This window comes from Pteropus alecto, unplaced genomic scaffold (genome assembly GCF_000325575.1).
Source record: "Pteropus alecto unplaced genomic scaffold, ASM32557v1 scaffold45, whole genome shotgun sequence".
NCBI classification, from domain to species: Eukaryota; Metazoa; Chordata; class Mammalia; order Chiroptera; family Pteropodidae; genus Pteropus; species Pteropus alecto.
Genome location: NW_006442491.1, coordinates 36,796,010 through 36,815,949, shown reverse-complemented (window position 1 = coordinate 36,815,949; position 19,940 = coordinate 36,796,010). Strand labels below are relative to the sequence as shown.

Below are 19,940 nucleotides of genomic sequence, written 5' to 3'. Positions count from 1 at the left end.
AGCAAGGGTCATTCAAGTACTAACCAGCCTACGTGGACCACACGTTATGAAGAAGACACCTGTCTCCAACCTACCCAATCCCCCCACCCTACTCTCGCTGGCCTTGCTGCACTGCAGCCACCCGGCTCTGCTGGCATCCGCCCTGCCTGTGAACACGGCAAGCTCACCCCTGCCTTGGAGCGTTCCCACCAGCTTTCCTTCAGGCAGGGACTATTCACCCTTCCCCAAGTCTCCAGCTGTCTCAGTTTGAATCTTCAGATCCCAGTTCAAAAGGTGCCTCCTGAAAACTTTTTGAGGTGATGGAGATGTGCTTAACCTGTTCAGTGGTGATGTTTACTCAGCTCTATCAAACTCTCCAAATTCATCAAAACGTACACTTTCGATGGGTTACAGTAGGTAAGTTACACTTCCATGAAGCTGTTAGACATATCTTTTTTAACAAGGCCCCTTCCTCAGAGGCGTCCCTGCTTTCCTAATGGAACATATCGAACTTTCGATCACATCCCCCTTTTCTCATATAGCACCTGCCACAACCTGGAATTTCTTGTTTACAATCCCGTCCCCAGGAGAATGTCAGCTCCTCAAGGCCAGAGAGAGAGGTCTGGGTCCTTCCCTAACGCACAGCACGCCTGGCCCACGGCGGCTGCCATTCGATAGAGACCTGCCTCGGGGAGCTGGGTACACGTGCATCACACACACCTGGCGGAGGAAGACAGAAACAAAGAGAAAGACGCGGTTTGAGAGTTGTGAGTGCAACCAAGGGAATGAGGCAGGCAGGCGTGGGAGAGACGAAAAGGGGGCGCCCTTCGGCAGAAAAACGGTCAGGAAAAGTGTCCGAGGAGGTGGCACGTGTCTGGTAAGAAGCTAGACGTGTAATGGGGAAGGGCACAGGCCACAGACTCTGCCATCAACTCTGTGACCCTTGCCGGTGCCTCGGTTTCCCCCACAAGAGAAACGAGAGGGTTTAGACCCGAGGTGCCTGCTAAGGCCCCTTCCCGCTCCGACGTCGCTCCTAGGACCCACTAACGCAGCTGGCCAACAGCCGGGCCCGCGCCCAGCACCTGGCTGCGAGGCGTACTCCGCCACGGGGACCCGGCCTCGGCGGCGCCATGGCGGCGGAGCGAGGGCGGGCGGTCCCGGGCCTACCTGAGAGTCGCGCCGCGGAGGGAGGCCGGCTGCGAGGAGCAGGAGGATTCTGGAGCCTGCGAAGCCGCTGCGCCGAGGAAGGGGAGAGGGCGAGAAGCCGCGAACCGGAATCCTGAGAGCCGGGGTCCCGAGACGCCGGCGGAGGAAACTACTTCAAGTACCGTGGAGACGAGGCGCATGCGCCCCGGAGCCACTTCCTGCGTCGCCCGGAAGGCAAGGAAGAGAAAGGCTCCGCCTGCCGCCAGGCGGAGGCACATGCGCAGAAGCCTTATTGACGCCAAGAGGAAGTCCTCGTGCCAGTAGTTTGCGGATTGGTCGAAAGTTCGTGAAGTCGACTGTAAGTCGGCAACTGCCTTGGTAAATCCGCACCCCGAACTGGTAGAGGGCAGTGTCTTTTCTAGTGAATTGCAAGTCCATGATCTCCTTCAATCATCACAATGACTCCGTAGAGTAGATATTATTATTATTTACCACTGATAAAACCAAGGCCAGGTGATAGCGTGTCTCAGCCACAGGGGCAGTGAGTAGAAGTTGAATTGGGATGCAAGCAGCCTGCCCCCCAAATCTGACTCAACACCTCCACAGATGACAGATTGTGGCGAGTCATCCCACTTTCTCCCCCTAGAAATAAGAGAGGGAATCACTACAATCTGTACCCATGGGTATGATTGTTGAGCCTTAGATTATGGGTGAAAAATTATTTAAAATAAAAAAATTAAAATTAAGTTTTGGTCATGGCTATCATTGACACTGGTAAATCCTACAATTTCTACACGTGGGGATATTTACGAATGACTGCACAGTTTATATTCCATTTCTAGGTTAGGTAGAAGAGAAGCAATATGTAATTTTGTATGAATTCCTTTTCATTTGAAGCGCTCTTTAATTCTGAAATTTTAATTTAAGTTTTTTAATACATTAAGTTTTTATAAATAGCTCCGTTGCAAAGTACCACACATTAAGTGTCGCTTTACAAGGAATTGGGGACATCTAAAGCTGATGACACAAAATGGGTTTCTGTCAAGTCATCAGTCTCACGCAGAAATCCTCAATTTTCCCCACCCTCTTGTTGTGTCTCAGACTCTTTTTTCCCATTCCTTAAAACAATGCCTTGAAAATGTTTTAAAGAAATGTCTTTCGCAAATATTGGGAAGATTTAAGAGCACAGTAGAGCTTCTGCCAGCAGAGGGCGACCTTGGCTTATTTTTACAGGATCGTTTTCTTGGGCTACATACCTTTACTGGCGAACAAAAGCAACAGTACTTTACTACAAAAACATTCTGTTGAAAAAAATTTTTTAATGTACATGTACACGTGGCTTAGCTTTGAAAGCATTTTTTTTCAGCATGACTAAACAGGTATCTACATCGAACAGGTCAACTGAGACAGTCTCATTAAAGGAAGCCATAGGTGGAAATCCTGGAGTGTTTTTTGCCTATTTTGTAGAAAGTGCAATATGATTTTTACCCCATGAAATCATTTCTAAAATCAATTAGCATCATCAATGATGAAAGTTAAATTTCCCAGAAACCTGGGGACATCACAAGAGCTTTTATTTTGCAAAGGTAATTATGAGCCTTCAAGGAAAAATGATTCTCTGAACGCTTTTTTGTTGCACCCGTTTCTATTCATTCTAATTATAAACAGATTCCAATCCAAATGTTTTTTGTTGATTAAAATTATGAAAATACTTAAAACAAATACAGTAGATGATGGTAGAAGGGATGTCTGTCATCAGGTGCCATTTTAAATAGCTGCCTATTTTACAGTAATCTTTTTTAGAAACAAATCTTAATAGTTAGAATTCTAGATGATTCCCAAATAGCTACTAACATTAATTTTTCATCTGCACATAATAAAGATAATGTATTTTTCTCTTACCATTTTCATTACCCAAATAAAAATTATTTTACATAAGTTTCCAATCATAAACTTGAGATGAATTTAATTATCAAAACCAAATGTATCTGTAAGCCTTTTTCAAATTTATTTTTAAATTTTAATAACATGTAGATTTTTCGTTCCTTCTTATTTTGACAGTATATCCTGATCCAGATATTTTGTGGCTTAACCATATATTTCTCAATTAGTAATTTCTCCTTTATAAAACTTAGCAAAGTGTAATGATATAATTAGATGTTAACAGAAGATATATGGTATAAATTCAAAGAAAAAAGTTGATTTATAAAAATTTTTTTCTAGAATTTTTGATTGTCTCACAAGTCAAATTAACAGTATACCAGAATGTTCTCGAAATGAAATATTTAGTTCCAATGTGACCAGAGAACATAACATAATTGTTGACATCACGGGCTTGGCATCAGGGGCCTTGCTTTGACGCCTAGCCAACAATAAGAATTGTAGACCTTCCCCAAGCAGTGTGCATCCCTGGCCACACATGTGTACCAATGTCATGGTGAAAGTATGCTTTGGAGCCAGACTCTGGGTTTAAGTCCCAACTCCACTGCTTAGTAGTTATGTGACCTTGGGAAAGTTTCTTAACCTCTCTATACTTTTGTTGTCTCGTTCTTAAAATGAGGATGATAAGAAAAGTACCTCGCTTATAGGGTTTCTGTGAAGGTGAATTTAGTTAATGTTCATAAAGGACCTAGAAAAATATCTGGCACGCAAAGAAAGTAAGGTATTTTCTTTTATTATTCTATTACCTTATCTAATAATTACTAGAACACCTTGAGTAGGGCCAGCTTTGGGTACATACAACCTGTGCTGTCACAGAGGGCCCCATGCTAAGAAGGGCCCATGCTTAGTTTAATTCTCTGTTGCTTTCGTCTTGACATTCTTAGTGACTTTTGAACAAGGGACCCTATGCTTCCATTTTGCACTGGAGCCCGCAGCTGGTCTTGTTCTCGAGGTCGACAGTAGTGTTGCTTCCACTCGGCCATGTCGTGGCTGTGGCTTTGGACAAGGAACATCTTCGGTATCCCCACCTGTAAACTTATAGGTCAGAGGGAGACGAGGCTCTTGGGGGAGTTAAATAAAACGATGTGTAAGCAGTGATTGCCAGATATAAGTTCTCAGAAATGCTACCTATTATTATTATGAACATTTATCTTGATAAAATAAGTAAACAGCGTTTCTGTGCTTTCCTACAAAAACATATTCTTGCTTTTAATTACAAGAAACTTTTCAGTGCAGTTAAAAGTTTACTGAAAGTACAGAATAAAATCATAAAATTCACCTCTGGAAAAACTAAGATGGGTTTATGAGGGTAAAAGGTCACATCTTTACTGTTACAGAAAGGCCTTATTAAAATCTGAGGTTTCTGTAAATCTTAAAACTGGAGAAGTTTTTTGTTCTATAAACCTAGACTTGAAAAGAATTCAAGTGATCTGAATTTGGGCGAGAACTGATAAAAGCCTTCAGAAATTTTTCAAATAAATCTATTATTAATAAAAACTATTCTCAAAAATAAAATAAAGCACTAAAGGCTATATCAACCCAAATATTTATTCAAAATAAGTTGCACTAATTTTACAAGTGAATTAATGAGGTATGATTCCTATACTATGAAGGCAAAGAAAACATAACTAAGAAAAAACTGCTGAACACTATAATTCATTTGCAAGCTCTCAAATTTAGACTATTATTGTTTTTGTTCCTAATAAGGTACTTCATGCCTTAATATTAATTGTATTATATAAAATAATGAGAATCTTCTTGCAATCACAAGATATATTCTGATATATTTTTATATCCATCCTCCAAATTTTAATTTGTTAGGTAAGTATACTCTGGAAAGATAATCTGATGATAGGAAGGTCAAAGCTTGAATTTCTGCCTTCATTTTAGAGTCTGCCATTATTTCCATCTGTCAATAAAAGTAAAATATAGTCATAACAAAGTCCTTTGTTATAGTTCTGTCAACTCGACAAACTAGTAAACTAGACTTATTTTATTTTCCAAAATCAAGGGCAATAGCCTTTAGGGTCAGCTAAGATATTCTAGAGCTGCTACAGCTAAAAATATTAGGGTAATACCCTATGTGGATGCCTTCAATAACTAGGAATGGTCTGGGGTCTTTATAATTTTTATCTTCTTTTTTCCATTTATAAACTATAATAAAGCCATAGACAATGGGTCTATAACTATGATAAGGATAAGAATAAAAATAGATCAGCTCCATCCAGGTGATCTTATTTATTAGCATTCATAATTCGACGTTTCAACACCCATGTACTGCCAAACAACACCCACCTTAGTTGTTGGTTACAAAAATTTCAAGGAGGATATTTTCAAAATATTACGTGAATAGCCACTACTAAAGTAAAAGGCAATAATACATAGAACGCTTGAATTTTAAAAGGCAACATACTTCTTTTCTCCAAAATGGTTGGCAAGTAACATAAGGTCTCTTCAGGATACTGTCAAGTTTCTTTTGATCCCGTTTTGTCAGTGGAATTAAAGTATCTTTTGGTATATTTAACCTGGAAAAAAATAGATGAAAAAAATCAGTAAAAACAAAGTTCTATAACTTGAAGGTCACATATATTTCATTTGTATTTATTGTACTATTTCGAGAAACTCAGAAATAACAGATAAGAAGATTAGAGATCCACCTTTTAAATCCAGAATTTGGGGATTTGGCATGTCCCAGACCAAACAGCAAGTGTTCAAGTTCACAGTGGAAGTCTGTCCTAAGTTGTTTTTGTTCACATCATACTCATGGGACGATGACAGGAAGACAGACATTGGTTCTAAAACAAATGTCAATAGCACTAACATCATATATGTCAACACGGAGGTAACTCCAGAGCTCTACGGTCTTGAAGCAGTGAGCTCCGACATGTGTGGCCAGCAGTGAGGTTCACTGTGGAATTTTAGGTTCCACTGAGTACTTAATTCTTTATAATTCACTGAGAATTCTCTGGAAGTTAGTCTATCGCTTCTCACTTACACGCACATGTATGCACACACATATACACATATTTATCTAGTTTTAAATTTTAAAAAAGCAGAACATGAGAGGTCTAGGATGTATGCTGTGGCCTAATTTTTGAAATCACAAATCCAGGATTTCCCAGGTGAGTTCTCATTTCACAAAGTCTTTTCCAATGTTCCCATAATTATGACCACTTGCCAGTGGCTGCTCCAGGATAAGGTGACAATTTGATTGACAGGGAGGCCTAGAGGATTTCTCTTCGAGCTGTTTGTGTAGCTACCACGCTGTTTATCTTTTTCTTTTTTTTGTTGTTGTTTTTTTGATTGCACATTTGGAGCGGCTTTTGAGGGCACTAATGGAATTTGAGTTGCAGATCAAGTTTCTCCAAGCCCTCTGCCTTAATAATGATCAGATCATTTGTCCTGAGTTTGTTAGAAATGATATTCATACAAACAGATCAGCCTCAAGAGATTTTGACACATAATACTAATCTGAACAAGACTTTGATTCACTAGAGTGCAAATATTCAAAAATCAAAAACTGAAAGTTTTCTCTTATGCTCATTTTGGCAATCCCCCCAAAGCTGTTCATGTTCCATATGTAGGAAACGAGCACCTGTTCCCAAAGTTTGCTCACTGCTAAGGAAATCTAATAAACGTGTTTAAGTTATTTCTCACTGGCCAATTAAAACAATAATAAGGTACTTTTAAATATCATATTAGCAAGATGAATAAAAGCGATGCTGCCCTATGCCGAGAGACAAGTGGGCTCTTACTCTCCAGGGAAAGCAAAATGATTAACTTATGCAGAGGGCAGTCAAAGCCTTAAAAATGTGCATACCCTTTGACCTAGCTATCCTGGGAATTCAGCCAGTGGGATTAATTAAAGCTGCAGGCAAAGATTCACCTACAAGAGGGTCTGTGGAAGCTCTGCTTTCGGGGACAGAGACGTGGAACCACCCACCTGCCTGGCTTTGGGGGACTGGTTGAATGAACTCTGGTATATCCAGAATTTGAATTCAGTAATATAAGACCTTAAAATGGGGCCATGGAAGAGAAATGTATTTAGTGACATGAAAAAAGCGATCTCACTGTGTTGTATGAGAAAGGAAGATTACAAAATCATATTAGAATATGATTCCATTTTTATGAAAAAGTTATAACTCTGCACAGAAAATAATATACAAGGGTAAAGCTGTTCAACTATAAATTATATTTATCTTGTTACTTAATATTTTTTCTATAATAAACATATACAATAAATTTGCCAAACTTTAGGTTCTCAAACTTTACATAATCTTAAAGTGAGATTTTTTAATAAAATTAAAAATTTTAATTTGATAAAATTGATTCATATGTTAAATGATGTTGTCAATGATTACCATTTAACTAGATTCAATGTCTTATACTTTCTAAGTATAAAAATTACAAAATATTTTAACTATAAAAGTAAAACAAAAATGTTTTCCAGCTAGCTGAAAGTTCAATTAACCAAATTCATTTGTAAAGTATTTTAGCAGTTGAAATAGAAACATTGACAAATTTAATACATAGCTATATAATCCTGAGCCATAATGAACGATGTAAATAAAAATGTTAAGAGCTTTCTTTTATAGTGACTTTTGAGGCTTATTGTGACATGTTACAATAAATCATTATTTTAAATATTCTAGTTCTACTAAACCATCTAACCTTTTAATATCAGAAGGGAGGAGACCAAGCCACCTAATAGCTGGAACTGTGAGATTATGAGCTTCAAAAGACATAGACTGAAATAAAGAACAAAAGTGTATTAGGTAAGGCACACTTGTTTCTGCAGCCAAATTTTTTTACTCATTAAGAAGACCAAGTACTAAAGACTTCACACCCCTAGAGCCCACAGAAGCTCTGGGAAATCACCCAGAGCGTCCCTAAGCTAGACTTTCAGTGAGGATTTCTAACACTACTTTGTACTATTTCTGGGTTGATTTTCTATAAAGTAAAACTACAAATAAACCTCTCTGGCCTGCATTTATTATTGTATTCTCGTGATTCTGTATCTTAACGCCTTGCCCCATCATCCTTTCCATCTGCTATAAACATATATGTCTGGGACACTCGAGGTGTGTCCCATTGGCTCCCAGACTTTACCACCCATCAGAATCACTTGGAGGGGTCACCCCTAGAGATTCGGATTTAATAGATCTGGAGAGGGCCTGAGATTTGCATTTCTAACAAGTTCCCACATGATGCTGATGCTGCTGGTCCAGGAACACACTTTGAGAAACATTGATGTATGGTAGTTGCAGACTCTAGTGGCAAATGGGGTGGTGTTTTCATTTCTCCTTATGGTGGGAGAAAAGGGAATTGGCAGTGTCATAATTCAAGGCTACATATACTTTTCCGAGTATAATTGGTGATCAGACAATGTTGTCACCCTGAAGACCAAGGTTACTTCAACAGGCTGGGAGAGGAGGATAATAATGTCTCTTGTCCACAGCTAATCCCGCTCTATCATCTGTGGTTGCACTGGTTGTGCTGGAAGCTGGAATCGCAGCCATGGAAACAGACTGGCTCTAGACTAGAACAGTAGCCTCACTGGTACATTTTGGGAGCCCTTTGCTTACCAGGGACCAATAAGTAAATGCAGAAATAACACCAATAAATATAGAATATCTCAATAGTGGAAAAAGGAAAAACATTTTTCTATACTTACCATAGATCCATACTTATAAATGCACATTATTTCTATGCCTGTTAAAAGAAGGTTAACTTTAAAATGAGACTTCTCGTATATTACAGGTTAGACAATTTGCACTCTTAAATTATATCTAACATCAGCAAATTTTATTTTTGTGGACATTACTAAGAATTTATGGTTCAGTTAAATATGTCTAAAATAGCGATAAATTACCTCAAATGATTACAGTCATTAATTTTAATCTACTAATTATATTCTTTTAAAATATTGATGGAAATGTTCTAAGGGCAGAACACAGCAACAAATGGTGCAACTATATTTGTTTCAAATAGTCCAGCGATAAATTACCATGTGGATCAGCATCTACAAGAGTGAAAATGGGAATATGAAACGTATCCCACAGCTTCCTGACTAAAAGTCTTGTGTTCAGATCAGGCACTCCCTTCCCCTAAAAGCAAGATTAAAATTATGCATTTTAATTCCAGTAGAATGAAATCGATAAAACTATATCCTCACCTTATTAATAATTTAAAAGTTAGATTCCCTCACCTTAAATTTCAGGTGATGGAAGACTGGTGTTGACTGTGAAGAAATGAACAATCTGTACAACAGGGTGAAAAAGCCCATATATATTCATACCTTTGACTCAATTATTCCTATCCTAGGCATTAATTCAACAGAAACAAGAATGATAAAAATCCTACATACTTAAAGATGTTCACCACAGTGTTATTGAAAATTACAAAAATACTATAAAAAGCCAAAATAATCTAACGACAAGGACATGGGGAGGCAGCATAGCACATTGGTGACATGTGCCAGGGGAGGAGCCAGATAGCCTGGGCTGCCATCTTGGCTCTGCCACTTTTCAGCAGCACACACCTGGATGAGTCCCCAAACCTTCCTGTGGTTTAGGGCTCTGGAACACCTTATGAGGTTAGTACAGGAATTAAATTAGTAAGTAATCATAAAGCGCTTAGAAGAATACCTGGTTTAAATTTGGGATTTAATAAGCCTAAGTGGTGGGGAAAAAAATCTCATGATGCCATTAAAACAAAAATCATGTAGAAAGTACTCTAATGAGCATTATGATAGTGTCAAGAGAGGAAAGCAGAAAACCGAATGCAGCGTGGAACAGAGCAAGAAGCAGGCAGAGATTAAGAACGGGCTTTCCATCGAACAGCTCTGAGCCTGAATTCCCTCTTTATGAATCATTAGTGGGTGATATTGAGCCAGTTTCTTGGTCTTGTTAAGCTGTGGTTTTATTTATAAAATTGGGGCAAATACGCCTGCCACACAGTTATGGCGCTTTAGCAATGAGGAGCTGAACTGTCTGAATCTGAGCCCTAGTAAGCCGGAAGAATTTTAAGTAGATGAGCTTTTCCCTTCAAAAACCTAGTTTTTAAAAAGTAGAAGAAAGCCAGGATGGGGGAGGGGAAACTGATGTGGTAAAATGCCTTCCTGTGTCTCAGTACCCTATTATTAAAATGGGGTGATGATATTACCTGCCTCATAAGGTTGTTGAGAGATTTTACAAGTTATATGACAAACAACAATAAATGAAAACTCTAATTATGTAAAATGCTTAGTAGAGTTTCTGGCATACCAGGATCAGTGAATGGTACTGCATTTTAATTTTTTCCTTTGGTGTATTTTTTTCCAGGTGTATGTGGTGGAGGGGTCAAACAGTACCGAAGGACATCCAGTGAAAAATGGCCCCTCCCTAGCCTGACTCTCCATGCTCAGCTCCCTTCTTCAGAGGCAACTACTACCAGTTAACTTCTTGTGGGTGTTTCCTGGGGGTAATAGCAGTGATTGTCAATGGACACCACGACAGCACCAATGCACAGACAGGCAAGGACTAGGAGGCAGCATACAAGAAAGAAGACAAGGTAGAAAAAAGGGATCACGTGTGATTTCCCTCTCTTTAAATATATGTTCATCTACTAAGTACATCATTTCTTCCAACCAGAAGTGACAGAAAGCCGAGCTATATACACTTCTCCAAAGCAGTGGTACCAGTTGGGATTCGATCACCAAGGATTGAACAGAGACCCAGGCCACTGCAGGTGTCTGTCTGCAATGCATTGACTTCCTCCAGTCAGCCTAACAAGCATGCGCTCTCCCCAAGGAGGTGTAAAAGGGGAAGAGGATGGGCCAAACGGTGAGCCACAGAACACGCCCCACAGAGAGATCACTTCAGGAGTTCAAATACAAGCCCTATTCATTATGAGATCTCAGTATGCATTTTCCATCTCGACCGTGTCCCTTCACTTCAAACTAGGCAGACGCTACTAGGATGTCTTGCTATCATCTCAAATTCATACTTCTAAAACTACACTCAAAATCTTTCTTCCACGAAGGACTGGGCCTTCCCGCTACTTGTCTTGCGCTATCAATGGAGATAACGTGGTAAGGTTCCACACATCAGGGTCATTTTGATTCATTCCTCATATCCCGTGGTCACTTAGTCCTTTTGAATTGGCCTGGGCAATGTCCTTCGTTTCGGTCTTTTCTCTTGAATGACTCCTCTTTCGTCCTGACACTGATAGCCTCGCGACAGGCTCCCTGACCCCAGTTCTCTCCCTCTCCACTGAACTGATGACACTGCCACGCTAATCTTTGTCATTTTCTTTCTCGCCAATCCGAAAACTTTTTTTAGTGCCTGACATCTCTACATTAAGTCAGCATATTTCCTTGGCAGTGGTCAGCCCTTCTGGGACTCTGTGCAGTGGCCAGCATCCTGCTTCCTCTCCAGAGCAGCTCTCCTTACTGCTTCTACAAATACACCTCATGAACATTATACTTACTGTTAATCTAATATCCTAGACAAATTTTAAGTAGATAAGTTTTTTTTTTCTTCTAAAACTTAGGTTATTATAAAGATCTATAAAAGTCGAATAAAGCTGGGACAGGAGAGGGGAACCTGATCCATCCTGTTATTCTGCCATCATTCCACCTACCCGCACCCCAAGCTTCCTTTTTCTCACTTCCTTCTTTCCTACTCCAGCAGATGTCATCCATCACTCCGGTTTTATGAACTCCTCCCATATGACACTGTGGCGGGAAGCTTACTACGCTTTGCTAACTGGTGCCTGTAGTTCCCTGCGTTATCTCAACATTTTCTGCTATGTTCTTTGCTATTCTTTGAACATTTATGTTAAAAAGAAAAAAAGGCAGGTTCCTTTTGACTGGATTAATGAAATTATCTGGTACTCAAACCTGTGACAGGAAAATAAGGAGCAGGTCTTGCCCATTCAACCCTTCCCAAAGCCCTGCTGTTACCATGTTGTACAAGTAGCCCTTGTGGGAATGGTGTGACAGTGGCACTGGGAGACGGTGTAAACTCTCTATGGTATTAGAAAATCACCGATATTTAAGAATTGGGACCATCCTCCAGAGTTTAGTCAGACTTGAGGATGTTTAAATAAACACCTTGGAAATTCTTGTGCTACACCCCCCAAAGGATGCATCGTACTGATAACAGAGCATTTTCCGAGCAGTACAGATGATGTTTTAAATCCTCTTACCAATCACCAAAGTACGTTAGTTTCAAAATTGTAAAGGCAGATGACATACCGTAACCATGATGCACGGAGACGTTTTGTTGCAAAAGTTGTCATCTAGCAGTCGTTGAAACGTTGCATCTTTTTCTACGATTAATAGAAATTTTGCATCTGTAATTAAATCTGTGAAGTTAAGGCTGACAAATTTAAGGCAAGAATATTTCAATTTAACCACCAATGAAAAATGGTGCCATACAGATCAATTGAAAAGCAGCTATAGATATAGTACTTTCATTTTTACCTTCAAATATGTAACAGATATCTATTCATATATATAGATATCTGTCTCTCCTACCGGATGGTGAGGTCCTAAAAGAATCCAACACAAGGGACCATGGTGTGTTCATCTTGACCACTATAGGGTCTAGCTTGTTGGTTATATATTAGAAGGCTTGATTTATCAAAGTAATGAATGAATGAACATTCTAGAAGTTTAAATAGTTTTCCCATTCAAAGGATACTCCAAATTCCTTGAATATTAGATGGCACAGCAACAGCCTGATTAACAAAACAAGACAGTTTTTATTTTAAATAAAAAGAAAGTATAACCACATTTTGAAAATGTATCACAAAAATCCTATATTTTCATTAAAAAATATACCTGTCATCAGAAGTTTACGTCTCAGAGAGAAAACAGCAGGAAACAGATTTATTTTTCAGCAAGAAAACAGACATACCCGAACTACTTCCCTTCAGGTGAGAATTTCTGGGAAGCTTTGTGGTTATGTGGATATGTGACCGAAGGAAAGACCCCTCGTGCAGGACCTCCTCGGCCTTGCAAGCCGGTTGGCTGGCACTCTCCAAGCTGCTGTGCTGGTTTAGTGCTGCGGGCCCTCCACGCACCAAGGCTGAGCAAATAGTTTAGCTTTAAACATACTACTTTCAGAACCAGAATATTTTATGAAGATTACATAAGTAACCATGCTAAAATGGTCCAGACACACTCCATCTGAAAACGACAGTGCATTTTTTAAAAGAAATACGTATGTTTATTCCAATGACATTTGACAAATGGCATATTTTGAGACTATGTAATGCATAGCCGTGCCAAGCATATACCTATTCATCCTTCGATTTTATTGTAAAATCTAAAGCTTCTAACTACATCACAAAGCCGGAAATAAAATACATTTCAAAAACAAAGGATCGGAAAGGGAGTTACAGTATGTGAACGTATTAATGATGCTTACTGTTGTACAGCTACAATTCACTTTAGTGCCATCTTCTTCCATATACCTTAAATTGCCGGCAATTAAACCTTTTGATGTAGATAACTGAAAAACAATAGACATATTTGAAACCTTTTTCACGAATATATTTTATGCTGCGAAGTCACTCCTCATAGTCACCTGCTAAAATATACCTATTTTAGTTTAGACTGGAACTTAAGAAATGAAGGATAAAACATGTAAGAGTATTTAAGAATGAAAAATATTTGGTTATTCATCTATTTTGGTTCATTCATCCAAGGGACTAGATCGAGAATAGGTCACTTAAATGTATAGTGAGAAAAACATAGTATCGAAAAACATCAAAAGAAGGCGCAGATCACATTTATTCTTCTATTACAATTTTTATACACACACGTTGTCTTTAAAATGTTTTGCATTAAATGCTACTTACTACGTGTAGACATCTCCTCGGCACTTTCAGCATACAAGAAATGTTATCGACAATGTTGTCCACAACAGCCTGGTTACCGAAGAGTTGGTTGTCAGTGTAATATATGTCTCTAAGAAAATAAAAAAAAATATATTTTTAATTAACCATGTTCTCTTTGAATATGACAAGTATTGGAGTATTATTTGAAGAAAGATTTAACTGGATGAAACACACATATAAACACACGTAATAGGTAAAAGTAACCTGTTACCCATAGTCTAGTCCTACGTAACTTTTCAAAACCTGCAATGAAAGTTCACTTAACTGAATCTCACACTGCATTTTAAAGAGTAATTTACCAGGACAATGTATTTACCTTTTGGTTGCATAAGTGTTGCTCTGTACTAATTTATAAATCACGGACAATACTTTAAGAATTAGAGCTGGAAAATAAGATGCAATAAACAAGTTACTCATTTCAAAACATACTGTTATCGAGGATTTTAACTGTCCCCAGTTACTTTCCATAACATTAAAAAATTATCTTTCCAAACTAGAAGTGTTAAGTACAGAGTATAATTGCCTGAAGAATGAGAAAAAAAATTAATTGCTCAGTGAACAGAAAACTTTTCCATTGAATCATGTACCTTGAAAATTTATTTTGGAATTACAATTTACTTCCATCCATGGTTATTAATGCAAAATTCTATAAATTTACTTCAAGTACAAGAGTGGTCTATTAAAAAACAAGTAAAATTATTTAACTAGCAGTAACTAAAACCCAGAGGATAACCAAAGTCATTTATTACTAAAAGCTAAGAAAAATTAGCTTACCAAAATTTTTAACTGATTTTGGTGAATCACTTTTGATTTTTCTCATGGTACAATGAGATACCATCTGAAGACCAACAGAATCTTCAAACCTGTCATTTTATTTAAAGCAAGGGAATTAAATTAAAAATAATTAATTTGTGAACACTAAACAATATAGCCTTGGTGCTCTCTTCTGCATGTCATTTAAATTCACATTTCTTTTCAATGTAAGCACTAAAGCTTTAGGATCACCTTGGTTATAAGCTTAGATAATTCCAGATGATAATTAGGTAATTAGTTTTGTGACTTATAGAGACACTAAAAGAGTTTAAAATAAATGAATTATAGACCTTTGATCATGACGTGTGTTTATATCTGTGTATTTCTTACTTGCGAAGACACTTAGTGTATGTGAACTATTTTCAAATATTAGCATTTTGCTAATTTGAATAATTTACTCATTTAATAATTACAATTCAATTTAAAAGTTTTGAAATATTTTATCTCTGATTTATCTCATTACATTAAGTGAAATAATTTATTAGATTGTTAAATTGAACTACCAAGCCTGACCTAACGGTGGTAGAATAGACCAGTTTTCAGCTGCTTCAAAGGCTTAATGCAATTAATTCATCTTGCAAAATATGAAGCAAATTATGATTCAAAAGTTTACATTTTATATTAATTATATTGATCATAAAAGAATACTGAGAGACTAAGGAGCTTCAAAATTACTTTTATTCTTTTTTTCTGTAACTCTGAGAACTATTCTTGTGGTGTTTTTCATAATTTAGTGGAAAGATTCTACAGGCTGAGGAGCTCAGAAAAACACAGTGTAACTAGGAACCAGGATTTTGATAAAGCCGTTTGCTGACTTTACCCTCTTGGACACGCGACTTAGCAGAGAAAGATCTGTTAGGAGAAAGAGCCTTTGAAATGTTCAGGATACATTTATTTTGGTCTCAGTATCAGGATTGGCTGTAGGTCCCCTGAGCAAGTGGTTTGCTTTCCCAGTATAGATGAGAATTTCCTCCTTTGAGTGCTAGAAAGCTTAGATCTAAGTTTGGAGCCTACTTTCAGCAGGGCTGCAAGATTTTATCATATGCATTTTGAATTCTGACCTCTCTTGGTGCTCCGTATTTTGTTCTTAGTATTGTTTTCCCTTTGCCTTATCTTTCACACCTACTTCTAGTTTATATAACCTGCTAGTGTGGTATGTATTTTGTAAACGTCCTTAAATCCTTTTGGGTAGAGTAAAGGCAACACAAGGAATGAAATCTGACTAGAACTCTTAACTTGAATAAATTCAAATAATGACATAGATACTGCATTTAAAAATAAAAAAATCCAAAATGCCCACTTTATATTTTCCCAGCTTGATCTGTTGTCTATTGTGAATGCAGGTGCTTCGTTTCTTGCCAAGCTTGTTATTATGTCTTGGATAATATTTTCTATAGATGAAAGAACCTCAGAACTGAAACAATAAACACACTATGATTCAATCTTAATTCCAAATTAGGCCTTTATAATATGTAACATTTCCCCAGATCAATACTGAAGTAAATTTTGTTTCCTTGGTTGTTTTTTAAGACTAGGTAATCCATCTCAATAATGATATCTCCCACTAAATTTTGACATAAAAACTGCATTAAAACAACAAAACTGTACTTATAGTGGTTATTTAGAGAAATTTCATTTGCTTGCAATTCGACTTTTCGAACAATTACTCATTGAAGTAATATCTCCCTTTTAGATTAATGACTAGACAATATGATTTATAAATATATTTCAATCTGCTTTTTGTATTAAGCTACTCGAATACAAACACATTGGCTCGAAATACTACTGATAAATGTTTTGATTAAGAATGATGTAATATTGGCTTTGAATTTAATTTCTTTCCCCAAAATGCAATGCAAAAATATTTCAAAAGAAACTTCTTGTAGCACATTACCCTAATTGATCTCATGCCTTAAATCAGCCCTTTTGAATTTTAGTGATATAAAAAGAAAAAAGTTTAATCACTACCATGAAAGGATTTGGCAACTACTACTTCACTTTACAGCAAACTATTAAGACTTAGCCCAGTTTTCTGTCAGCTGACTTTTAATTTCACAAGCCATCAGCTTCAAAAAATGTTGTTCAGTTATAAATATCATCAGCATATTGCCTAGGAAGGGAAATCAAATGTAGAAAATGGGCAAATGGAGATTGTTCTAATTTCCACAGAAACTTGCTTTCATTAGAAATGCATGTATCAGAAAATAAATTTTAAAATATTCAATATTTTCTAAAATCAAGATGTAAAAACTGACTCAAATATCTTTTTTTTTTTTTTTTTTTTGGTTTGGGAAAAAAAGTTGTAGGACAATACTGTGACCAACTTTAAGATACAATCAAATTAATTAACATCTGAAATGAAAACAAGGGATTTCTACTCTCTCCTTTCCCTTCCCCTCACAAATTCTCCCTCATACTAAATCCTTATGTAAAAATGTGTTTGCTAGTGGGTTTTCAGGTTTTTTGTTTTGTTTTGTTTTTTGATAGTTGAGGCTTAAAAAGAAAAGACAGTCATTTGTTTAGGCTGAAAAACTTCTAGTAAACCAGAAAAGCGGATCAAGGAAGCAGAACAACGGAGCATTTGAAGTTAAAGCTGGTAATAGCATAAACCCGCATTTTCTGTAGTTAATTGTAAGCTGGGTAGCTTGAGAAACGCTGTGACTGATTTTATCAGCACCACACTCTGAACTAACCAGCCAACTGCTTTAATCCACGTTAAAGAAATCACTTAAAATATGTACGTTGTCGTCATGTCCAAGAAAACCGTCGTCTCATTATAAACCACCTGAAATGTGTTGACTTCCTCGTTCATTTTGATTAAAAAAACAAAACAAAATCACTTATTGAGGGAGAACTCACAGCATTCATTTTCCTCACTTTCTCTACCCCCACCAACAAATCCTGAAAACTTAAGTTAAAATTGAAAAAAAAGTTATATATATAATTTTTTTTTTTTTTTTTAACAAGCACAAAGCCAAACTGTGCCCGAAACTCCCTGACCCGTGAGATCCCAGGAAATCTGCGAGCCCAGCTGTGGGAATGCTCCTGGAACATTCTAGAAGGCCCCTGGGGCTGTCACGGGGCTTTTTTGAGTTCAAAAGAAGGGCTGAAAGCAGAAAAGGTAAGGCGCGCTAAGGAAGGCGCTTTCTCGGGCTCGGGGCTGGCCGGCCTGTGGCCTTGGCACCTGGGAAGCAGCGGGAGGGGTTCCAGCTTTCCACCTCCCGGGCAAGTGCGCCCGGGGAGCCCTATACCTGGAGGCGGGGCACGTCCCCCTGCCTGCCGGCTCCCCACCGCCTCTCCTCAGGGCGGCCAGCAGGGAAGCCCTGTGCTGGTCCAACACCTCGAAAAACGAGGCCTCAGGCCCCATGGGCGCAAAGGCCATGAACGCAGACGCCGTTGAAAAGCTCTGAGGGAAAGAACCCAACTTGGCTCTGAAAGGCTCTGCGCTGCGCCCGCCGTGTGCGCGCTCACGGACCAGGCCGCGCACTTTTCCCGCGCTTTCCGGCCGCGGGACCCACTTGCGCACGCGCACACCTCACCGCGGCGCCAGCGTGCACAGCCGCATGCGCATAGTACCGCCCATTGGGAGGAGTGCGCATGCGCGCAGGCCCCCGTCCGCCGTCTACTCACCCGAGGGACGAAGTGTTGTACCTCTCGCGAGGTGCAGTTCGGCAAGTGACAGGGACGGCAGGGTATGCTTGAGATGCTGGACCTAGATGTCCTTGAAATGGTTTTGTTTTTTTGTTGTTGTTGTTTTGTGGGGGTTTTTTTTTTGTATTTAGGGAAAGTAGTAGATGAGATTTTTCATCCAAACAAATAGTTATGGCGATCCAACTGAGCGCCAGGTAACAGTTCTCGGCACTGGGTTGAGCCTCGATCGAAGCAAACGCAATTCCCACCCGTAGCAGCATGTATGCTGTGGTTGAGGGCTTACAAAGCGCGTTTCTCTCGGTCTCTGTCTTTCAAGTCTGGTAACCACCCCAGGAGCCTCCTAATGTGATCAAGGCGAATTTGCAGCAGCGGAGAAAGTGAGGTCCACAAGTTCAGGCAGGCCTGGGTGAACATCCCAGCTGGATCACTTTGTGGGGCCGCCAGATCTAGCAAAGTAAAATAGAGGACACTCAGGAAAATTTGAATTTCAGATAAACGCAGAATTTTTCTTTTTTCTTTCTTTACTTTTCTTTTTTTTTTTTTCCTGGTCATATAACTAGATCCCATGCAATCTCTGGGACATATTTTCACTAAAAATGTATTTTGTTGTTGTTCTGAAATTTGAATTTGACTGACATCCAGTATTTTATCTAGCAACGCTGCCAGGGCACCACATCCTCCCTTTGTGAGTGTGGTGAGCTGTACTTGTTTTCCTGCTCCCTCTGAGCCTTTTAGGGCAGAAGATAGGGATTTGGAAGCCCCAGGGGAGGAGTCGTGTCTCTGGGGGGTGATGTCCTTGAGAGAGGACAGTGGGGAGAGACCCTGGAGCAAGTTGGCTCCAGGGCTTGTGAGGGCCTGATCCTGCATAATGGGGGCCTGGGGACTTTGACCCAGAAAAGCAGGCCTGCTGTAAAGAGCTGTTTTGTTCCCTCCATTCCTGGCTATTTGATCACTTTGAAACCAAAACTGCTTTCCCATCATAAATAATCATGGGCTTCCTCTGTTCCTCACGATGGCCATCTGTGCCAAGCAGTGTGCTGAGGGCCTTTATTACTATTATCACAAATACTTCCCCTCACCTACCCTTTGCTAGGAAGAGTTAGTTACTGAGGATGCAGCTATGAACAAGGTAGGCAGAGTCCTTGCCTGTCTGAGAGGTAGGGAGGACTAGGCTAAATAGGTAAACACTTGAATAATAAAGTTGGCAGGGTGAGAAGTGGATTTAAATCAATAACTCTTAAGTGGTAAAAAATGTTTATCCCCATTTCACAGATGAAGAAACAGGCTTGGAGAGGTTGAGCAGTTCGTGCAAAATTGTACTATGGTAAGTGATGGAGCTGAAAGGTAAATCTCAACTCCAAATTTGAGCTCTTGAGTAGGATATGATGACCGCTGATGGTCTGGCTGGGAACGTGTCATAATTTCGTGGGGGCTGCTTTGGTGATGGAATTATCCGTCTGGCCTCAGTTTTCTCATCTTTTAGTTGAGGGTGTTGCAGCTGGTGGGCTCTCCTTTATTCTCAA

The 19,940-nt window shown here is 38.9% G+C and overlaps 2 protein-coding genes across 3 annotated transcripts in view; both read right to left on the bottom strand.

The window, feature by feature from the left end:
- The window catches only part of RAE1 (ribonucleic acid export 1), a 16,430-nt gene extending 15,083 nt beyond the window's left edge, over window positions 1-1,347 (bottom strand). The window contains exon 1 of the mRNA XM_006921938.3: window positions 1,147-1,347. Within this exon, the coding sequence (XP_006922000.2) occupies window positions 1,147-1,325 (179 nt within the window). The 5' untranslated portion in view covers window positions 1,326-1,347. The remainder of the gene's footprint in view (window positions 1-1,146) is intronic.
- Window positions 1,348-4,855: 3,508 nt separating this feature from the next.
- SPO11 (SPO11, initiator of meiotic double stranded breaks) lies at window positions 4,856-18,148 on the bottom strand. Of its 2 annotated transcripts, XM_006921936.1 has the most exons (13): window positions 18,018-18,148; window positions 16,067-16,180; window positions 14,728-14,816; window positions 14,270-14,336; window positions 13,915-14,023; window positions 13,482-13,565; window positions 12,753-12,789; window positions 12,305-12,414; window positions 9,074-9,173; window positions 8,741-8,778; window positions 7,738-7,814; window positions 5,480-5,591; window positions 4,856-4,975 (listed from the first exon to the last, which is right to left on the bottom strand). In XM_006921936.1, the coding sequence occupies exons 1-13, from the start codon at window positions 18,146-18,148 to the stop codon at window positions 4,856-4,858; spliced, it is 1,188 nt and encodes a 395-aa protein (XP_006921998.1). The 2 variants fall into 2 exon arrangements, with proteins under 2 accessions (XP_006921998.1, XP_006921999.1); XM_006921937.1 differs by lacking the exon at window positions 16,067-16,180.
- Between the last annotated feature and the right edge of the window lie 1,792 nt (window positions 18,149-19,940).

Coding starts and splice junctions, on each gene's coding strand:
- SPO11 (XM_006921936.1), bottom strand. CDS start 18,148: ATGGCCTTTGCGCCCATGGGGCCTGAGGCCTCGTTTTTCGAGGTGTTG. Junction 13,566..13,914: donor CGAGGAGATGTCTACACGTA/GTAAGTAGCATT, acceptor ATTGTTTTTCAG/TTATCTACATCAAAAGGTTT. Junction 12,790..13,481: donor TGAATTGTAGCTGTACAACA/GTAAGCATCATT, acceptor TTTGTTAATCAG/GCTGTTGCTGTGCCATCTAA.